The sequence below is a fragment of the Rana temporaria genome, chromosome 4 (genome assembly GCF_905171775.1).
Source record: "Rana temporaria chromosome 4, aRanTem1.1, whole genome shotgun sequence".
NCBI lineage: Eukaryota > Metazoa > Chordata > Amphibia > Anura > Ranidae > Rana > Rana temporaria.
In genome coordinates this window covers 417,761,424-417,783,710 of record NC_053492.1, presented here as the reverse complement: position 1 = coordinate 417,783,710, position 22,287 = coordinate 417,761,424, and the positions used below count along the sequence as shown (strand labels likewise).

The 22,287-nt window shown below is 42.7% G+C and overlaps 1 protein-coding gene across 2 annotated transcripts in view; it reads left to right on the top strand.

The window, feature by feature from the left end:
• Positions 1–22,287, top strand: part of SNAP25 (synaptosome associated protein 25) — a 167,651-nt gene that overhangs the window by 118,285 nt on the left and 27,079 nt on the right. For both annotated transcript variants that reach the window (XM_040351310.1, XM_040351309.1), the window contains exon 4: positions 5,348–5,396. In XM_040351310.1, coding sequence (XP_040207244.1) covers positions 5,348–5,396 — 49 coding nt within the window. The remainder of the gene's footprint in view (positions 1–5,347; positions 5,397–22,287) is intronic.

Below are 22,287 nucleotides of genomic sequence, written 5' to 3'. Positions count from 1 at the left end.
AGAGTCACCTTCAAAACACACAGTCTATCAATAGCCTACAGAAGAGATGGGATAACTATATTTTATATGAGCTACATGGAGTCTTCTGAACAGTGGCAGCCTGTCCATTAGGGCCACCCCCTATTAATGCGTCCGGCCCCTTTCAGGACACCGAGCACCTGAATTACAGCGGTGGGGGTGTTATTTTGAATCACCTGATTAGAACTATAGGTTCTAATAGGCTTCAAAATCGGGTGGCTCGTGGCGCAGAGCATTGCGCCATGAATCCACCCAGGTGTTACAACAGCAAATTAATATTCGCTGTTGTAACATTGATCCTCAATCCGGCCAATCAGAAGCGGGTGTGACAAGTTTTCTGATTGGCCGAAAAGAGAAGACTTCTGATTGGCAACCAAGAAGGAGGGAGGAAGCGAAAGCCGCCACCTCGGTGGAGACCCATGGAGAGCAGGGGAGTGGGAGGCCACTGCCGAGCATGGGAAGCCGCAATGGGGTAAGTGCGACTCACTGTCCCGCCGAATGACCGACTGGGGGGGGGAGGGGTGTGAGTGCCACTGCTTCTGAATCTCTTCTGAATCAGAAGGACCTTTAACAGTCCATAATACCACATTTACCCTCAAACTATTATCGTTCACCCCCCCCAGTACTATGCCCTGCTGCCCCCCCCTGTACTTTTCCCTCCTGACTCCCCAGTACTGTGCCCTGCTACCCCCTGTAACTTGCCGTCCTGACAACCAGTGATGTGCCCTGCTGCCCCCTTGTAACTTGCCGTCCTGACAACCTTCCCCCTGACAAGACATTATTGGCTGTGTTTCTGTCATTATGAGAAATCTTCATATATATATATATAGTATTTAAAAAAAATTGTTACATCCAGTATATAAAGCACTGCAAAATTTGCAAGTGTTATAATCATATATAAATATATGAGTGCCCACCCCCACGTAAAGTACATTCTCCTCCTACAAGAGCTTGCTGGACACAGCATGTGTCCCTGGAATTTTTTTTTTCAAAATGTTGGCAACTATGAGAATCAACGCATCAAACAATGTGGGAAAAGGGGTGGTCAATAATGGCGGCCTGTATATTTATCTTATGACAGGCTTCCATTAAAGTGGCCAATATGGGCTCCAAAACTGCAGCATTGCTCCCTTACGATCAGGTCATTATTGGTGAAAGGCGTTAAAAAAGGTGATCCCTGGGCAGGCACATCATGAAAGCAGCCATTTTTTAGATGTTGCAATAAAGAAGGAAGAGATATTTGGTGTGCGGCTCCTATTCATTGCATGGGTTGTAGCCATGACATACAACAGGCTGCTTATGTTTCTACACAAAGAATGTCTTTAATTTCACACTTATGATCCATTGTACTCTCACTTTATGTGACATGTTAGTGGATTTGGACACTTCTGTTATCTTGCCTCCTTTTATCTTCAAAAGAGGAATATATATATATATATATATATATATATATATATATATATATATATATATATATGTATGTATGTATGTATGTATGTATGTGTGTATGTGTGTATATACAGGCATACCCCACTTTTAAGTACACAATGGGACCGTAGCATGTATGTAAAATGAAAATGTACTTAAAGTGAAACAATACCCTTTTTCACTTCTAGGGTGTAGTGGGGGATCAGGGGGTTGTAGTTGAGGTCTCAGGGGCTGTAGTGGGGGTGTCAGGGGCACACTGGAACAGGACGGGATATGCTCTCTGAGCTTCAGCCCCTTCTATTGTGGCTGCAAAATGTCTGTACAGTACTTGTGAGGCCCTTTACATACACACACGGGTATGTCCTTACTCGCGAGTGTATGTAAAGTAAGTGTACTTAAAGCGGGGTATGCCTGTATATATATATATATATATATATATATATATATATATATATATATATTTATTTATTTATTTATATCTATATAGATATGCAATATATATATATATGTAATCCTCAGGTGTCTGAGTGTACATCACAAACCAATATAAATGATAGATAGATAGATGTATACCTGTTTTTATCTGAGATACATTGAGGTTGAGTTACTAAAAGGCAAATATACTGTACCCTGCAAGTGCAGTTGCTCTAGATCTGATGGGGAACTCTGAAATGAGGGCAAGCCCTGCTGATTTCTCTCATTCAATCATGCGCAAGCTAAAATGCAATTTTTTTTTCCTTGCATGTGATTGGTTATTCTTTGCAAAGTGAAGCTTTACCTCATTTATTAAGCTCGGGATAAAGTGCCCTTGCAGTGCACAGTATATTTGCCTTTAGTAAATCAACCCCACTGTCTATACACCAAATCAGCCGTTTTGACATGTGCACATAAGTAACAGTATAGGTATGTGGGAATCCAAAAAGTTGATAGAAAATTTTGGTTAACAATAATCTACCAAGAAGAGTGTCGGGACCCAGGTCTGAACCTCCAACTTCTGCTGTGTCTGGTGATGTCTCTTCTTGCTGAGACATCTGTGATGCTGGACAGCTCCCTGGACCATTCCTTGAATGACATTGCCTCAAACCTTGTTTCTTTGAACTTTAAACCCTTTGCTCCTGCCATAAACTTGCAATGCCTTGGCTAATCTGGTTGTCAGATTACTGTGCTGTCTACAGAGAGTATTCGCTCTTGTCACTCCTGCTGTCATCCGTATCTCTGCTATTACTCATTACTGATCTTTGGCTTGTTCCTCAACTATGCTTCTGCTTGATCCCAACCTGCTATATCTGCTACTGGAACCTGGCTTTCTCAACTGCTGGTGAGGCGATCATGAGCATCGTGACCTGGTATTCACACACAACAAAATCCATCTCCACCATCAGGAGCTCTGCTCTGGTGAATGCCGGTTAGTGCTTAGATTTCCCAATGGGTGAGCCCATGTCATCCTCCAGGGTGACCTGCTGCTGCACTTATGCAGCTAGTTGGTGGGAGCCTCTCTACTGCTATAGCTAATGGTCTTTAAGCCTGGCCCCTGACTGTGACAAAGTGGAAGTTTTACCTTATTCAACTTTTGAAGGGTATTGTTAAAAACAAGGGAGGGTGTAAGCTTGGGCTCTAAAGTGGAGTGGGAAGTGAAGCAGGAGTTATTAGAAAAACAAAATAGGGGGAGAAAATGAATAATAGAGGAAGACTGGAATAATGGAGAGTCTTAGGTTTGACTCTAATGCCCTGTACACACGATAGGTTAGTCTGATGAAAACGGTCTGATGGATTTTTCCATCAGTTATCCGATGAAGCTGACTGATGATCAGTCGTGCCTACACACCATCAGTTAAGAATCTGATCATGTCAGAACGCGGTGACGTAAAACACAACAACGTGCTGAAAAAAATGAAGTTCAATGCTTCCAAGCATGCGTCGACTTGATTCTAAGCATGCGTGGATTTCTAACCGATGGACGTACCCACAGACGATCGTTTTTTTATATAGGTTTTTTTATCCATCAGATAATTTTAAAACAAGTTCCTATTTTTTTAACCTATGGATAAATAACCGATGGGGCCCACACACGATCGGTTTGGTCTGATGAAAACGATCCATCAGACCGTTTTCATCAGACTAGCCTATCGTGTGTACGCAGCATAAGAGGCTCGGAATGTTTGATTGGCTAAAAGAGACTGATATTCCAGTGTGCTTTTGAAGTATACACAGCAGTACAAAGTGTAATTTGTCATGTTTTATTTGCATAGGGACAGGGTGAGATCTTCCAACAACATTACTTTGTTAATGTTCCCAGGCCTAGAGTTTTAGAATGTTTTAATTTATACATTTTAAACTGTTTTATATCTGATTTTTTCTATCTTAATAGTCTTTGTTTTAAAAATAAATATATAATATAAGGACAATGGTTCCCAGAGGACTATGAGTTCTATTATGCCTCATACACAGGGTCAGACTTTTGACCGTGCAAAAGTCCGCCATGACCCCGTCGGAAGTCCGACGGACAAAAGAAAGGTTCTCTATCTAAGGTCCGTCGGACTTCCGACAAAAAAAGTCAGATGGAGGCTACACACGGCCGGACTTTCCGAGAAAAAAAGGCTGTCTGATTTTTTTTCTCTGAAAGTCCGGCCGTGTGTACAAGGCATAAGAGACAGAACAGCACATAGGGCCAGATTCAGGTACCTGCGACACAGCGTAACGTATGTTACACCGCCGCAAGTTTTCAGCGTAAGTGCCTGATTCACAAAGCACTTACCTGTAAACTTGCGGCGGTGTATCGTAAAGACGTCCGGCGCAAGCCCGCCTAATTCAAATGGGGCGTGTACCATTTAAATTAGGTGCGCTCCCGCGCCGGACGTTCTGCGCATGCTCCGTTCGTAAATTTCCCGACGTGCTTTGCGCGAAATTACGGCGCCCCGACGTGTTTGTGAATTGTGACGTGCGTAACGTACTTACGCCAAATTTTTTTTTTTAAATTCGACGCGGGAACGACGGCCATACTTTAACATGGCTTGTGTAAAGTTAAGCAATGAAAAAGATTGCTTAACTTTGCGACGGGAAAAACCGACGTTACGCTCACGAGTAGCTTTGTGGATCGCCGTAACTGCTAATTTGCATACCCGACACAGGAAAACGACGCAAACTCCACCCAGCGGCGGCCGAGGTACTGCATCCTAAGATCCGACGGTATAAGTCAATTACACCTGTCGGATCTTAGGGCTAGCTATGCGTAACTGATTCTATGAATCAGTCGCATAGTTAGAACGGGCGGATCACAGAGATACGACGGCGTATCAGGAGATACGTCGTCGTATCTCTTTTGTGAATCTGGCCCAATGTTTCTGCTTTGTGACTCTGCTCTTTTCACTTAAACTATGGACAGAGACATCTTACAATCACTGCAATAAGTCATTCACATACAAATTTCAGATTGAGCTACTTTGTTCTCTAAATGAAAGGCTTTACATCAAAGAAGCAAAGGGATAGTCTGGAAAAGGAAAAGCAGCCTAAAGCTGCCCCCGCTAGCTCAAAATGAAAATTCAAAATGTATGCAATATTTCATATTACTTTTTTTTTTTTAAACATATTTTTTAAAAAATTCAGCCCTGATTATAATTATGTTCCCCTTCAAGATTAGATCCTTAAAGATATAAAAACAAAACAGCCCAATCCATTTTAACCAATGCATTTTTCTTATGCAACTATTTAATTTATACAGACTACAGGCTGTGTTATTATAAGCCAGACACCAAAACTGACATTCCTCATGCTGAATTTCTAGCTTGCTCTCCATCTTATTAACCTTCTTAAGTGACTATTTGCTTAGCCTTACATTTTGATTTCACTTTCTGACTGTTTTCTCTGTCTTCTCTCTGCTGTGCCACCTTTCTTGGGGATATAGAGTAAAGATGCTGGAATCAGGACTTTGGTTATGTTGGATGAGCAAGGAGGTAAGTTCAGTTTTCTTAGGAGAAATATTTATTGTAAAAAGCCTTTACTTTCAAATTGTGACTTTATATGATGAATCACTCAGAAGTGTTATATTTCCTAGAGTTGCACACCCACACAGCTTGGACAATGTGCTCCAAAAAAATATTTGCAACTGCTTATGTGTGCATACGTGTTATCCGTTCACTCTCAGTAATTCTATGCCCATGGGGTACCATGTATGATACACTTAAAAGCTTTTTGCATAGAATTTTCTTGGCAGATTTTTTACGAGGTAGGTCACCAGGTTTGTTCTCAACCCTCCCTGTTTGCACAGATTTGAGACTGGCATTCAGAATGTGATAGCATATGTGCATAGCCAATGTTAACACAATTTAGTCAAAGACCAATTAACCTACCAGCTTGTCTTTGGAGTGTGGAAGGAAACCAACACAAGCACGGGGAGAACATGTAAACTTCATGCAGATAGTGCAGAAAACAAGTACCCCAGTGCAGATGGGGATATATATTTAAAGTAGGACTCCAGCCATGTAAAACTCAAAAAAATATCGGGCCAGATTCACAAAGAGATACGACGGTGTATCTACAGATACACCATCGTATCTCTGACGTAAACTGGTCCTATCTATGCACCTGATTCATAGAATCAGTTACGCATAGATAGGGCTAGATCCGACAGTGTTACAATGTGTTACACTGTCGGATCTTTTTTTCAATTTAAAAATGGCGCCGGGGGCGTTTTCGCTGATTTACGATAAATAATATGTAAATCAGCGAGATACGCAAATTCACAAACGTACGCGGACCCGTCGCAGTGTTCTTACGTTGTTTCCGTAGCGGTTTTCCGTCGTATACTTACCCCTTCTTTTATCAGACGCAGCCAATGTTAAGTATAGCCGGCGTTCCCGCGTCGAATTTGAATTTTCCTACGTCGTTTGCGTACGCCGATTCACGAACACGCGCGTCGCAAGTCCCGCTTACGTCGCAACCACTGACGTCCTAGTGATGTCAAAGGGAGCAATGCACGCCGGGAAATTCCCCGGACGACGCATGCGCATTTAAATCGGCGCGGGAACGCGCCTGATTTAAATATGACACTCCCCTAGCCGCGGAATTTGAATTCCGCTGGGGGATTTAGGATCCGCCGTCGCAAGTTTGGAGGTAAGTGGTTTGTGAATTAGCCACTTGCCTCCTAAACTTGCGGGAGCGGATCTTAATTCACGTAGAACGAGCGGATCTATAGATCCGCTGCGCTACGTGAATCTGGCCCATCGACTTTTCTTGCAGAATAATAAGAGATGAGGTCACTCACGTTCCTCTGCTGTTATCGATCACATGTGAATGTTTTCCTAAGCAAATTGACCTGTCTGCACACTATCACATGCTCAAATGCCATAAATATAGAGCTAGAGTAGATTTTCAAATGAACATTCAAACAAAAATAGGTATGAAAATTCTCAATACATTTGATACCTTGTCAAACGTCATTCAAAAGCACTTTATAATTTTGTTTGCCGTTAATATTTGATTTTATAATGAGCGGGCCAAACCCCAAAACACATAGGCCTCATACACACGAGAAGTTTACTCGGCAAGAGTCAGCAAGAAAACTGCTGGCAGAGCTTTCGTGCCGAGAAAACCATTCGTGTGTACGAGGCTTTCAGGTTTCTCGTCAGGAAATCTGGCTAGAATCTCGACGAGAAAAATAGAGAATCTGCGCTCTATTTTCTCGTTGAGATTCTTGTCGGCCTGTTTCCTGCCGAGAAACCCGAGTGTGTGTATACTTACCTATCGCCATAGAAACCCGCGCATGCTCGAAATGACTTTGACGCATGCGCAGTAGCTTCCACGGGATAGGTAGGGTGAAGTAAGATGGTGGTGACTGCATCGAATGTGACGAGTGCATACTCGTCGTACGCAATGACGTCACCGCGTTCTTGCCTTTCAAGAGAACCGCGGTTCTTTTGAAAAGGTCAGTGTGTACACTCGGGGTGGCAAGAGGTTCTTGCTAAGAATCTCGTTGGGAAAAACAATGTTTTTTTCCTGACGAGATTCTTGCCCGTGTGCACGAGGCCATACACTAATTTAAAGTTTTTCTAAAGGTAAAAATGTATACTTACCTGCACTGTGCAGTGGTTTTGCACAGAGCAGCCCCAATCCTCTTCTTCCCGGGTCCCCTGCTGGCACTCCTGGCTCCTCCTCTTCATCCAGTGCCCCATAGGAAGCCATCAACTATAGAGACGCTCGTGCCGGCTCACTTCCTAGCCTTGCTGCTTGCGTCCACTGACACAGACAGCAGGACATGGCCCTGCCCCCCCTGCTTCCATTTTCACAGAGTTTTATTGACAACAGAGGAAGCCAATAGCTCCTGTTGCTATGAATCTGCCATGTGAGAAGGGACAGAGCAGAGAAAGCCTCATGCACAGCACTGGATTGTTATGGGGCTCCGGTAGGTATAAGGGAGGCTTTGGGGGAGCTGGATACAGAAGTTTTTAACCCATTGGCGCCGGCGCCTCTTGGCTCTTTAAGAGTTTTCAGCAGCCGTGAGGTGGGGTGGGGTTTATGATCATGTGCCCACTGTGATTGATTCTGTTCAATTCTGTTGTGGTAACTGTGCTTGAAGCATGCATGCCAAGGTCCACCCACCAAAAGCCGGCATATTTGCGTGCTGCCGGCGCCAAGGTTTTAAATAAAGATGGGAAATTGGGTGCGGACTTCCTGTTAATTTTCTCAATAGAGAAATGCTGGCAGTACCATGTCTCCCAAACCTTTGATAGCACCTTCAAGTACAACAGACAAATCAATATAACAATTTAGATATCTTAGTTTCTGTGCAGAAAAGGTATTGACTGTTATTTTTGTGGCTTGATCACAAAGTAACTTCTTGTTTAGGGCTGACTTTCCTTTTAAAGGTTCAGTCCATCAGAATATATTTTAGTTTTTGGAAAATCTGGGAAAGTAAGTAGTCAATATCAAAAATAAATGCTGAAAACGAATCTGCCACATAATAGGCCCAGACATGTTTACAGTTGGAAAACAAAATTACACCGTCCCATGATAGCTGTACCTATGGTACAGCAGAGGTGCGTCCTCTGTTTTTCTGTAATATAGACCTTGTTGCTTTAACTTTAATTGCAAATGAATGTCAGGGAATAAATAGCCCTTTTTTAAGAGATATTTCAGCCAGAAGTAAGAAACATACAGATGACTGGAGAGGGCCTTTTTAAAAAAAAAAAAGGTAATAGAAATGCAAAAGTTTAATATTTATACAGGGTTTTTTTATACAGTGTTATTGTACCAAAGCCATGGCTTTGCATTTTTTTTAAGACCCAATCCAAGACAGTTAAATTGGATAACATCATAGGATATTCCCAAAATTGTCCATTTACTTTTTTGTCACAGGCCACCAAAGGAAACCATTCCCACGCCATGTCCACCACCATGTTTTGTTCCACACATTCATCATAAACACAATTTAAAAAACTGAGTAATGTTTACTTACCAGTGTTTCAGTATGTATGACTAGTTGTACCCTCAAGGTATGTCAGCCTTTAAAAAGATCTATTTGATCCATGGTATATGCCTCTTCAAGTGACATGACAGAATGGCATTTTTGCAACTGCAGCTAAACTTTGGACTTAGGTTCTGTTGAATCTATATATATAAAACTCAACGTGTGTGTGTGTATGTATGTATGTTCCATCATCACGTCCAAACGGCTAAAGATATTAACATGAAACTTGGCACACATGTTACTTATATGTCAGCAACAAACATAGGATAGGTGGTTTAACCCTTACCCACCCCCATTTGCCATGGTCAGGGTTTTCCTTTAAAGTCCCATTCAACTCTATGGGAAATACATGTTACTTCATAACTTCCAAACGGCTGTAGATATTTCGATAACACTTGGTCACATGTTACTTATATGTCCACTTAAACTATAGGATAGTTAATTTATCCCTTAACTACCCCCATTTGTGAGGGTCGGGGTTTTTGTTTAAAGTCCCATGCAAATCAATGGGAAATGTATGTTCCCACATAACTTCTGTACGCCTGGAGATATTTCAATAATACCTGCTACACATATTACTTATATGCCAAATAAAAATATATGACAGTTCAATTAACCCTTACCTACACCCTTATATAAAAGATGGGTATATTTATATTACTATGATTTTCCTCCCCAAAAGGTTAAGATAGGAAGACCGGGCAACGCCGGGTATTCAGCTAGTCAGAAATAAACAGGGAATGCTGGTCCAGTTAAACTCTGTCTTTACACAAGGAAGGTCTTGTGTCCTGACATTGCTCTAACTTGACTTTGTTTACATCAGGTAGATGGTCATCCAGCTATGTGTGGAGATTTTGGGGCAGATCCTGAAAGAAATTACGCCGGCGTATCTCTTGATACGCCGCGTAATTTCAAATTTTGCGCGTCGTATCTTTGTTTTGGTATCCACAAAACAAGATACGACGGCATCTGTGTTAGATCCGACAGGCGTACGTCTTCGTGCATCGGGTCTTAGATGCAATTTTCGGCTTCCGCTAGGTGGCGTTCCCGTTGTAATCCGCCTCGAGTATGCAAATTAGCTATTTCCGACGATCCACGAACGTACGACCGGCCGTCGCATTTTTTACGTCGTTTCCGTTCGGCTTTTTCCGGTGTATAGTTAAAGCTGCTATATGGTGGCGTACTCAATGTTAAGTATGGCCGTCGTTCCCGCATCTAATTTTGAAAATTTTACGTCGTTTGCGTAAGTCGACCGTGAATGGGGCTGGCCACCATTTACGTTCACGTTGAAAATAATGATGTCCTTGCGACATCATTTGGAGCAATGCACCCTGGGAGTTTTTACGGACGGCGCATGCCCCCTACCCGCCCAATTTGAATTCCGCACCCTTACGCCGCGAGAGATACACTACGCCGCTGTAACTTACGGCGCAAATTCGTTGAGGATTCAAACCAAAGCCAAGTAAGTTACAGCGGCGTAGCGTATCTTACATATGCGCCGGGCGCAGCGTATGTATGTGGATCTGCCCCTCTATGCACAAATGTAGAATGGCTGGATGACGAGTTGTCATTGGCTTACAATGTTGCTTGGTTTACAAAAGAAAGGTGATATAGGCCATAAAAGATTATTGGGCCACAAGTAATAGAAAAAAAATGAAGAATTATAAATAAATAGCAACATATATCCACAAAAAATCAAAACATTTTTATTTCACCAATTTTTTGTTTTAAAGAGCCAAGTTTAAAAATATTTAAAATAGACTCTAAGCCACATGTACCAATGGAAGGTCATATCAAAGCAACCCATAGTTTGTACAGTTAGTTACCCATACAATTAGCTATATTAGAGTGCTGAGCAAACCAAAAACTGAATGACCAATCTGTCCAACTCTACAAAGGAAGACTTGAACCCCAAAAATGAAGCCAACCAAAAGGTTAAAATCTGTTTCACACTATGCAAACCTAAATAGACAGTGGAAGTCCAGAGCAATTTATATAAGTTGCCCAGCAGACTGACACTACCAAGACTATAGGAAAATGGCTGAACAATAAAGTCAAAACTGGCTAGGAGGTATGCACCACAAGATGCAATACTTTTTATTGATAGCACGAGAATGGAGAGCAGAGAAAGAAGAACTCAGTCTTGAGGCACTTGCTTCAAACCACACCAATTGTTTGTGTCATGCCATAATTTATTACATGAGTTAGATTGTGCCTTATCAAGATCCAGTATAAGGCCCCGTACACACGACCGAGGAACTCGACGTGCCAAACACATCAAATTCCTTGTCGAGTTCAGTGTGGAAGTCGCCGAGGAACTTGGCGGGCCGACTTTTCCCATTGACTAACGAGAAAATAGAGAACATGTTCTCTTTTCGGCCCGACGAGTTCCTCGATGGGTTCCTCGCTGAAAAGTGTACACACGACCGAGTTTCTCGGCAGAATCCAGCTCCGACCGAGTTTCTGGCTGAATTCTGCCGAGAAACTCGGTCGTGTGTACGGGGCCTCAGGCCCCGTACACACGACCGAAGAACTCGACGTGCCAAACACATCGAGTTCCTCGTCGCGTTCAGTGTGGAAGCCGCCGAGGAGCTCTGCGGGCCGACTTTCCTCATTGAGCAACGAGGAAATAGAGAACATGTTCTCTTTTCGGCCCGACGAGTTCCTCGACGGGTTCCTCGCTGAAAAGTGTACACACGACCGAGTTTCTCGCCAGAATCCAGCTCCGACCGAGTTTCTGGCTGAATTCTGCCGAGAAACTCGGTCGTGTGTACGGGGCCTGACTCAGTAAAGTCTGGTAATGCTCTTTGTTTATTTTTTATTTGAAGTATATTATGAAGACATCTTTGTTGTCATCTTGTTGGTGTGTTCATCTAATCCCTGCTCCAGATTGCAGCTTTATATATGCTATGATCAACAGCAGAGGTGTTGGTAAAGTATGTCTGACTACAACGTTGGTGGTGCCAGTCTGCTGGGCAGCCTATACAATTTACTCTCCATCTCTTGAGTCTATTTAGGTTTGAGATCTTGGATACAAGGTGGTAAATTAATTTTTATTTTCCTAATATATCCCTTCCTAGTGCTGCTTTTGGGCCTTGATGTTATTTTCTGTGTATTCTAAACAAAATGCCTGTGCCAGTTAATTACTATTTTTGAACCTTCAAATGCTCCACAGTTTTCCTATTCCCTTCCTTTCCCAGCAGCTTTTTCAATTTATCTATCTATCCTAGTTTAAATTGTTTTTATTTTTTCAGTCCAAAAACTAAAATTAGAGTAGAGGAAGGCCAAGCTCCTTGGTATCCTGAATAATGTATTTTTTTTACTTCTAACGCCTATACTCAAGCAATAGATGCACACAAAGCCAGTGTGAAGGCGCTAGGACCTAAGAACTGCAAAGTAGTGTATAAAGCCCATGGATATTGTTGATTATTTATAAAAAAAATTATAAAAACATCCTTAAAACATGAATAAAAGTCACTCCTGGTAAATAGCTAGGGGGTTAAACCGGTTCACAAAGTCTCTGATGATGGCGAGGCTGCTTCAGGCACGGGCTGGGGACCCAGAGACTGTGGAAACAAGAGGGCAGGGAAAAAAGGAAAAAAGTGCCAGGCTAAACAAAGTAAAATGCACTCACATAGTGCTCAATGGTGAAGGCATGTCAGGTACAGCAATAGAAGAAGCCCCCGGGGGATCCTTGGATGTCAGCCACGACCGCCGTGTGTCAGCAGGAGCTGAAGCTTCAAGGAGACTCGGGAAGACGCCGACAGGGTCTCTTGGCGTGGAGGTATTCTGGAGCTGTCAATCTGGTTACCGCCTACTACTGTGTTGGCCAATCAGAATGTGTTTCAGAGGCAAGGCCACGCCTCCTTCCTCATGATCAAGATAATCAGGCTCCAATCACGTGCTTAAAAAAAAAAAAAACATTGAAATCCATGCATCCAGTACCCTGCATGTAGATTAGGGTCGGGCACATGGATTAATTGGGCAGCACCTCTGTTAAAAGCCTTGCCTAGGAGTAGGAACCTCAGTATGTATCATGTTTGCAAAATTGATTGTTTAATTTCATTTTTATCTTCTGCATTGACATCTGATTGCTATTCAACATGTTTGCTGTTTTATTTGTAATGTAATGGTTTAAATAAAGACTTATGCCGCGTACACACGATCACATTTTCTGTCGGAAAAACTTTGGATGGTTTTTCCGACGGAATTCTGCTCAAGCTTAGCTTGCATACACATGGTCACACAAAAGTTCTCTGAACTTTCGACCGCCAAGAACGCGGTGATGTACAAGACTACGACGAACCTTTAAAATGAAGTTCCATGCTTCCAAGCATGCGTCAAATTGTTTCCGAGCATGTGTCGGAATTTTGCGCGTCGAAATTGCTACAGATGATCGGAATTTCCAATTGGAATTTTTTTTTTCGCCTGAAAATTTGAGAACCAGCTCTCAAATTTTTGTTGGCGGAAATTCCGACAGGAAAAGTCTGATGGAGCATACACACGGTCGGAATTTCCGACCAAAAGCTCACATCAGACTTTTCTTGTCGGAAATTCCGACCGTGTGTACGGGGAATTAGACCTCCCATAACTCTCAAGGAGACCTGCACTGAGAAGTATGGAGGATGTTATTGCTAAACTATCCTTTGAAAACTATTAGCTCCATAGCTGTTGTGCTGATCCAGTTGCTTCAAGCTGAACTCTGTCTGCCAAAGATTACGAATGCTGTGATACATTTCTACAGACAACACAGCCAGGAGGGTGGCACCACTTGCTCTGTTAGGCATCTATTATACAGGCAGTGAGGGGGCGGCAAAAACAGCGAAAAGTAAAAATGTACAGCACTGGTGCAGCTCCCCTAGTGTCTTTAATTCATTTTGTAATCAGTAAACACATAACCCATTCCATAAAAACAGGTGGGTGATTTTACTGCCCCCTGACCTCCCACCTAAAAGATAACATGTAGCTAAAGGGGGTCTTACACATTCCACAACCGTGGCATTTTGTTTCGCAAGCACAATGAGAACTCGGCTTGTTAAAACTTTGGCTGGAAGAAACACCTCCCATAAGCCTCTGCTCTACTTCCCCTTTGAAAAGTTATCTACTGCAGTTTGCTTTTCAGAGTGGTGGTAGAGACTGCTGCCCAGATATCAAGGATAACTTGCCACAAATTTGTGCCAGTGTTGAATTGTAAGTCTGTTAACCTGCTGCACATTTTCACTGGTAAGTTGTACACTTGCAGAGCATTTGAAGCACAAGTTCAGGTTGGCACCAATAGACAATTTGCATGGCAAGTATCTAGCAAGAGCAAAGTTGCAGCAGTGAGTCTAAAGCAAGAGCTCTGCAAGGCTACAGCATGAAAACTCAGCCACAGTGACCCCTGTGGTGGGATGACTATTGCACAACATAACTGAACCAGAACTTGCAGAATGTTTGCAAAGAAAGTTGATCTGGAGTCATGCAATGCGGACTTGCTGCAATTGTGCAACAAATTTGTGAAGCCTGGTAAGTCTAGCGATAGCTTAGCAAGTCATTTTCAAACTTGCAGCTCAATTGCTTGCTATCTGGGTGCCTGCTTAACTACTTGCCGTCGCCGCACCGTCATAATACGTCCACAAGGTGGCTCTCCTAGGCGAGATCACGTATTATGACGTCCTACCCTTTAGCCGCCACTAGGGGCGCACGCGCGCCGCCGGAGGCGCGCGCACGCGCCCCCCGCTCGCCCCCGACTCCCGTGCGTGTGCCCGGCGGGCGCGATCGCCGCCGGGCACACGCGATCGCTCGGTACAGAGCGGGGAACGGGAGCTGTGTGTGTAAACACACAGCTCTCGTTCCTGTCAGCAGGGGAAATGCTTTTCTTCGGTTCATACACTGTATGAACCGAGGATCAGTGTTTCCCCTAGTGAGGCCACCCCCCCCCCCCCACAGTAAGAACACACCCAGGCATACTTAACCCCTTCCCCGCCCCCTAGTGTTAACCCCTTCACTGCCAGTGGCATTTTTATAGTAATCTAATGCATTTTTATAGCACTGATCGCTATAAAAATGCCAATGGTCCCAAAAATGTGTCAAAAATGTCCGAAGTGTCCGCCATAATGTCGCAATACCAAAAAAAAAATCGCTGATCGCCGCCATTACTAGTAAAAAAAATATTAATAAAAATGCCATAAAAATACCCCCTATTTTGTAAACGCTATAACTTTTGCGCAAACCAATCAATAAACGCTTATTGCGATTTTTTTTTACGAAAAATATGTAGAAGAATACGTATCGGCCTAAACTGAGGAAAAAAAATGTTTTTTTATATATTTTTGGGGGATATTTATTACAGCAAAAAGTAAAAAATATTCATTTTTTTCAAAATTGTCGTTCTATTTTTGTTTATAGCGCAAAAAATAAAAACCGCAGAGGTGATCAAATACCACCAAAAGAAAGCTCTATTTGTGGGAAAAAAAGGACGCCAATTTTGTTTGGGAGCCACGTCGCACGACCGCGCAATTGTCTGTTAAAGCGACGCAGTCCCGAATCGCAAAAAGTACTCTGGTCTTTGGGCAGCAATATGGTCCGGGGGGTAAGTGGTTAAGTGAGATCTTAGAGTGAAAGAGGAATTCTAGGTATGGATATTTAATACATAGTTACATTGGTTTAGCTTGGACCAATGTATGTATATACCATACCTGGTCGATGCCCCTGGTAAGCTGGAAATAGACACTACTACAATGTTCTCCACTTGTGCTGAGTTGGCTGCCCTGCTGCATTGTGAACACAGGACAGGTGCCAGTCAGAGCATACTTTGCAATTTCTGAGTAAATGTAATGCATTCTCTGATTGGATGAGGTGGAGATCATGACATCACCGCCCCACCTCTCCCCCTCATCCAATCCGAGAACGCTTTGCATTCTTTCAGAAAATGCAAAGCATTCTCCTAATGGTGCCCATGCTGAGCGGCCGCCCTTCTGTGTTCAGAATACAGGCGAGCTGATTAGCACTGGACCTGGAAGGAAGTAGAGTTAATTGGAATAGTGGTGTCTGCTTCTGTGATTTCCAGATTCCAGGGGCATCTGCCAGGTATGGTATATACATTATAGTTACATTACACCAAGCTGGACCAAAGTAACTACTGTATGTAAAATATCCAAACCTGGAATTCCTCTTTGAAAGAATACACAACTGCATTACGTTGTATTTTCTATCTATGTCTGGAATCCGGCATAACCTTGATTACAGTATATGTGGAGATCAGGGCGTTTTGACTTTTCATGATTACCCATCAAAGTTTTTCACCTACAGTAACAGGTTTTAGTAAAACGTTGAGCATAAAAAGATACAGCATGTGTGATGGTACTACAACCTTGGCCGTTCGGTTGACCACGCTTCCCACTTCCAAAATACTGGAGAGCAAAACTAGTGGAACTCTGCATTAGAAAATGTATCTTTTCATTTTTTATTTAACCACTTCAATACCGGGCATTTTCAACCCATTCCTGCCCAGGCCAATTTTGATATTTTTTTTCCCCACAAAGAGAGCTTTCTTTTGGTGGTATTTGATCACATCTGCGACAATTTGAAAAAAAAAACACAATAGGGGAGGTCCACAGAGATCTGCACCCGCGCAGCGTATCTGAGATACGCTACGCCGCCGTAACTTTCCCGGCTTTGGTTGGAATCCATAAAGATTTTGCACCGTAAGTTACGGCGGCGTAGTCTATCTCTCGCGGCGTAACGACACGTAATTCAAAACGGCGATTAGGGGGCGTGTTTCATTTAAATGAGGCGTGTCCCGCGCCGAACGAACTGCGCATGCTCCGTTCCTAAATTTCCCGCCGTGCATTGTGCTAAATGACGTCGCAAGGACGTAATTTTTTTTAACATGGACGTCCATCCCGATTCACGGATGACTTGTGCAAACAAAAAAAAAATATTCAAATTATACGCGGGAACGACGCCATACTTAACATTGAGTACGCCACCAAATAGCAGGTTTAACTATACGCTGAAAAAAGCCAACTAGAGACGATGTAAAAAAATGCGACGGCCGCTCGTACGTTCGTGGATCGTCGGAAATAGCTAATTTGCATACTCAACGCGGAAAACGACGGGAACGCCACCCAGCGGACGCCGAAGTATTGCATCTAAGATCCGAAGGCGTACGAAGACGTACGCCTGTCGGATCTAACCCAGATGCCGTCGTATCTTGTTTTGAGGCTTGAAAACAAAGATACTACGCGGGTAATTTGAAAGTACACCGGCGTATCTACTGAACTACGGCGTACTCTCTCTGTGGATCTGCCCCAATATTTTTTACTTTTTTCTATAATAAATATCCCAATTAATAAATATCCCAATTAATAAATATCCCAATTAATAAATATCCCAATTAAAAAAAAAAAATGTTTCCTTAGTTTAGGCCGATATGTATTCTTCTACATATTTTTGTTAAAAAAAAAAAAAAAAAAAAACGCAACATCGTGGCCGCCGGGCACGCGTATCGGGTCCCGAGTGATGCGGCGGGCGCACACTCTCCACAGTGCCGGGAAGCCGAGGACATCTTTTGACGGCCGCCAGAGAGACAAAGGGTTCCCGCGGCCGTCATATTACAATGGGGCGGATGGCAAGTGGTTACAAAAATTTATATATTTACTAAAATCATAATGAACGAGCAAATGTTACATAATCACCCAACTGTGAACCCTCGTAATCTGTTATAAAGTAAACAATGTATTTATATTCAGAACAAGTAAATTGCCCATGAATATGCAAATGGTCATTATTTGTATAATTGCTGGAGAGAATGAATCATACCCATGGCAAACAGAGGGGTTTGTCTCACTTATCACAGAATACAATTACACAAATTGGCAATAATTCCCACTGTTTATTCTCCACCCTTAGCATTATCGTATCATGTCACATGCTGTTCCAGATGACAGTGCAGAAGCCATCTTGTGTATTCAGTGCATTACCAGCAGTGGAGTGTACGGGGCAATTATTGGATCTTTAACCTAAATTACATGTTTATAAATGATATTATAAATAATATTAACATTATAAAATTAGAAATAATATTAATTGTTTCTATTCTGAAAAATACTACATCTTCTGATAGGAGGCATTGCGGTAGTGTACGCCATACATAAATAATAGATGTAGCTGGTAACAAAGCCAAGTGAGTAATTGATGCTTGTTCATCTGACTGTCCAGAGATGAGTAAATATATGGTAAACCCTCAGTTTAATTGACACTGGTCAATACAATGGAGCACTTAGCAGTGTCACTAAAAGCTTCATTCTTCCTTTCTGTTAAATTATTCAGAACGCGAAAGAAGTCGTTATATCATCAGAATACAGAGAAAGTCAGTTTTTAGCCTGCATTTTCATGCTCTGTATTGTAGTATTTGAAAAACGATTCACAGCAGAATCTAAACAATGCAGTGTAGTTTTAATAGCCAAAAACATAAAATGAAAAGTGACTTATAATATCACTTAAGTGCCGGTTCACACAGGGGCAACGCGACTTCCAGCGCGACTTTGCGAGACGACTTCAGCGCGACTTGGAGCGACTTACAACGCGACTTCAAGTTGCCTCCAGGACAGGCGACTTTGCCAGTGGCCAATCAAACAATCAGCTCTGTGGGAGGGAGGGGTTTGCCTGAGAAAACTATTTTCTCTTCCTGTAAAGTTGCTTCAGTTAGGCCCCTTTCACACTGAGGTGGTTTGCAGGCGCTATTGCGCTAAAAATAGCGCCTGCAAACCGACCCTAAACAACGACTGCTGTTTCTCCAGTGAAAAAGCCTGAGGGCTTTCACACTGGAGCGGTGCGCTAGCAGGACCGCTCCAAAAGTCATGCTAGCAGCATCTTTGGAGCGGTGAGAGGAGCGGTATGTTTACCGCTCCTCCACCGCTTCTTCCCATTAAAAGCAATGGGACAGCGCGGCTATACCCGGTGGTATTAACCCTTTTTCGGCCGCTAGCGGGGGTTAAAACTGCACCGCTAGCAGCCGAATACTGCCGCAATTCCAACGGTATAGCGCCGCTAAAAATAGCGGCGCTATACCGCCACCGCACCTCCTGCCCCAGTGTGAAAGGGCCTTAAGACAGTGGGTACAAGTTGCCTAGAAGTTGCCTTGAAGTAGTACAGGAACCTTTTCTGAAGTTGGAGCGACTTCAGAAGTGTACATTAAGACGGCTCCATTCACTTCAATGGAATTTCTCATGTCGCGTGACTTGGGGCGACACAGGTTGAGTCCCAAGTCACTGTAGTGTGAACCGGCACTTAGGCCTCGTACACATGACCGGGAATCTCGTTGAAAAAGAAACGTTGTTTTCCTCGACAAGGTTCTTGTCAAGCTTGACGAGATTCTTCTCAAGCTTTCCTTGCATACACACTGTCGAGACAAAATCTCGTCGTTCTCAAACGCGGTAATGTACAACACGTGCAACGGCACTATAAAGGGGAAGTTAGATTCCACTGGCACAACCCTTGGGGCTGCTTTTGCTAATCTCATGTTACCGCGTGTTAAGTAAGTTTGGTGAGAGACGATTCGCTCTTTTCAGTCTGTTACAGCGTGACGAATGTGCTATCTCCATTACGAACGTTACTTTTACCGAAGGTGCGCTCCCGTCTCATACTTTATTCTGAGCATGCGCGGGTTTCTAAGCATGCACGTGTTTCTCGGCGTAAACCAGCCCGACGAGAACCACAACGAAAAAATTGAGACTCCCGACGAGAAAAAAGAGAACATGTTCTCTTTTTTTCTCGTCGAGATCTACAACAGTTTTCTCGACGAAAAACATACACACGACCGTTTTTCTTAGCAAAAAAGCTCTGTCAGCATTTTTCTTGATGGTTTTTGCTGAGGAAAATGGTCCTGTGTACGAGGCATAAGCATATCTAGCTAAAAGTTGTTGGAGTTTAGCGACCTTCAATGTCAATATAGCATTTTCCTGCACATGGCTAGCTTCCTTCAGCAGGAAATAGTTCCCAATCAGGCCTGTAGTTAGACACCTTGCTCCCCTCAAAACATCCTTTTGTATAAGCTTGAATCATGCAGTTATTGTAGTGAAAACGAATATTAGTATGCTAGCACCATTGCAGACATCACACTGCCTGATTTGTATGCACAAGTACATTTTCACCATACAGATCAACAAACAATAGAAAGGAGAGATGGATTTATGTTTCTGGAACTATAGTAGGTCTTATGCAGGGCTTTTTTTCTCAAACAATAGGTGCTGGAACTTAACCACGGCCCCACAAAACCCCTCCCTCTACACACACCCTCCAAATCACATCAATTAGTGGGTGTGGTCAGACAAATTTCACGAACAGTAGGAGGGTCTTAAAGGGGCATTAAATACCAGGATTGCATTACATATAGAGTGCAGAGAAGTCACTTGTAAACACAGAAACCCGACTTCTGTGTTTACAAGTGATTGTGGTAAGCAGGCATCTGGGGTCTGAGCCCCCTGAAAAAAAGCCCTTGTCTTATGACCCCTCTAAACCAGTGTTTCTCAACCTTTTTACAGTCGGGCGCCCTTAACCACTTCGTTACCGGGCCTATTTTGGCACTTTTCTCCTTTATGTAAAAATCACAATTTTTTTGCTAGAAAATTAATCAGAACCCCCAAACATTATATATTTTTTTTAGCAGACCCCTAGGGAATAAAATGGCGGTCATTGGTCTTTTTTTCTCGCACGGTATTTGCGCAATAATTTTTCAAATGCCTTTTTTAGGGAAAAAAACAGTTTCATTAATTAAAAAATAACAAAACAGTAAAGTTAGCCCAATTTTTTGATACAATGTGAAAGACGATGTTACGCCGAGTAAATAGATACCTAACATGTCATGCTTTAAAATTGCGCACACTCATGGAATGGCGTCAAACTTCGGTACTTAAAAATCTCCATAGGTGACGCTTAAATTTTTTTTTACAGGTTACTATTTTTGAGTTACAGAGGAGGTCTAGTGCTAGAATTGTTGCACATGCGATGATACCTCACATGTGGGGTTTGAACGGTGTTTACATATGTGGGCGGGACTTGCATGCGCGTTCGCTTCTGCACGCGAGCGACCGGGACAGGGGCGTTTTAAAAATATATATATATTTTTTTTTATTTTTTTACTTCATTTTTTTTGATCACTTTTATTCCTATTGCAAGGAATGTAAACATCCCTTGTAATAGGAATCACTGTGACAGGTCCTCTTTATGGAGAGATGTGGGGTCAATAAGACTTGTTTGGGGACTTGTTTCCCTGCATTTTGTGGGTACGGAAATTAATGGACTGCCCTACATGCAGCTACACAGATGTGAACAAAGGGCTTGTTCACATGTCATAGGGGTGGTAAAGCCACATGGTTGAGCTGTTTTTTCCACCCCCAACTTCTCCACCTTTAGCTGCAGAGGCAGCAGCTGAGGGTGTTCATGTGCTGTGGCTGCAACTGGAGGTATACAGAGGGTAAATGGGGCTGCACTGCAACTACCCCGAAAATATATTCATACTTTGTCAATTTTGGCCTTGATACCTTACCCTTCTGCCCTTGACACTGATCCACAAAGATCATTATGATAAGTACAGACCTGCTTATAATAGAAGTTATCCAGTACATACTAAACTAGTAAGCAATTTGCCAAGTTTCAGTCAGTGTATAGGAACCTTTACTGTATTTACAATGTGTATTTTAGGATGCTATTCTTTTTTGATTACTCATATGTATTTATTTTTTTGCCCTTTGAAGTGTTTATACATATATTATAGGCATTCATTTTTAGACTTAAAGGGTAACTCCACCATCGCAGGGAAAAAATAGCAATAATAAAAAAAAACACAAGTCGTATTGAAATTGAATATTATTAAAAATGACTTTTCCTTTTTACTCTGCAGCACTGTAATTTTCTGAAAAATGCAATGCAATATGGCTACCTGGAAGCATTCTGTACACAGATGGTATACAGAACGCCACCCTGAAATGTAATTTCCTGTTTAGCTAATTGGCTCACTGATTTTCCTAGAAGTCTGCACTAAGATACAAGTCAGGCCCCGTACACACGACCGGTTTTCTCGGCAGAGTTCAGCCAGAAACTCGATGGGAGACGTATTCTGCCGAGAAAACTGGTCGTGTGTACACTTTTCGCCGAGGAAACCGACGAGGATCTCGTTGGGCCAAATAGAGAACATGTTCTCTATTTCCTCATTAGTCAATGGGAAAAGTTGGCTCGCCGAGATCCTCGGCGGCTTCACAAGGAACTCGACGAGCAAAACGATGTGTTTTGCCCGTCGAGTTTCTCGGACGTGTGTACGAGGCCTCAGATTTCAGGCATCCCCTGCAACAAAATTGGCACTTGTCCCCTTGTCACAAAATTGTCACTTTTCTGAGAAA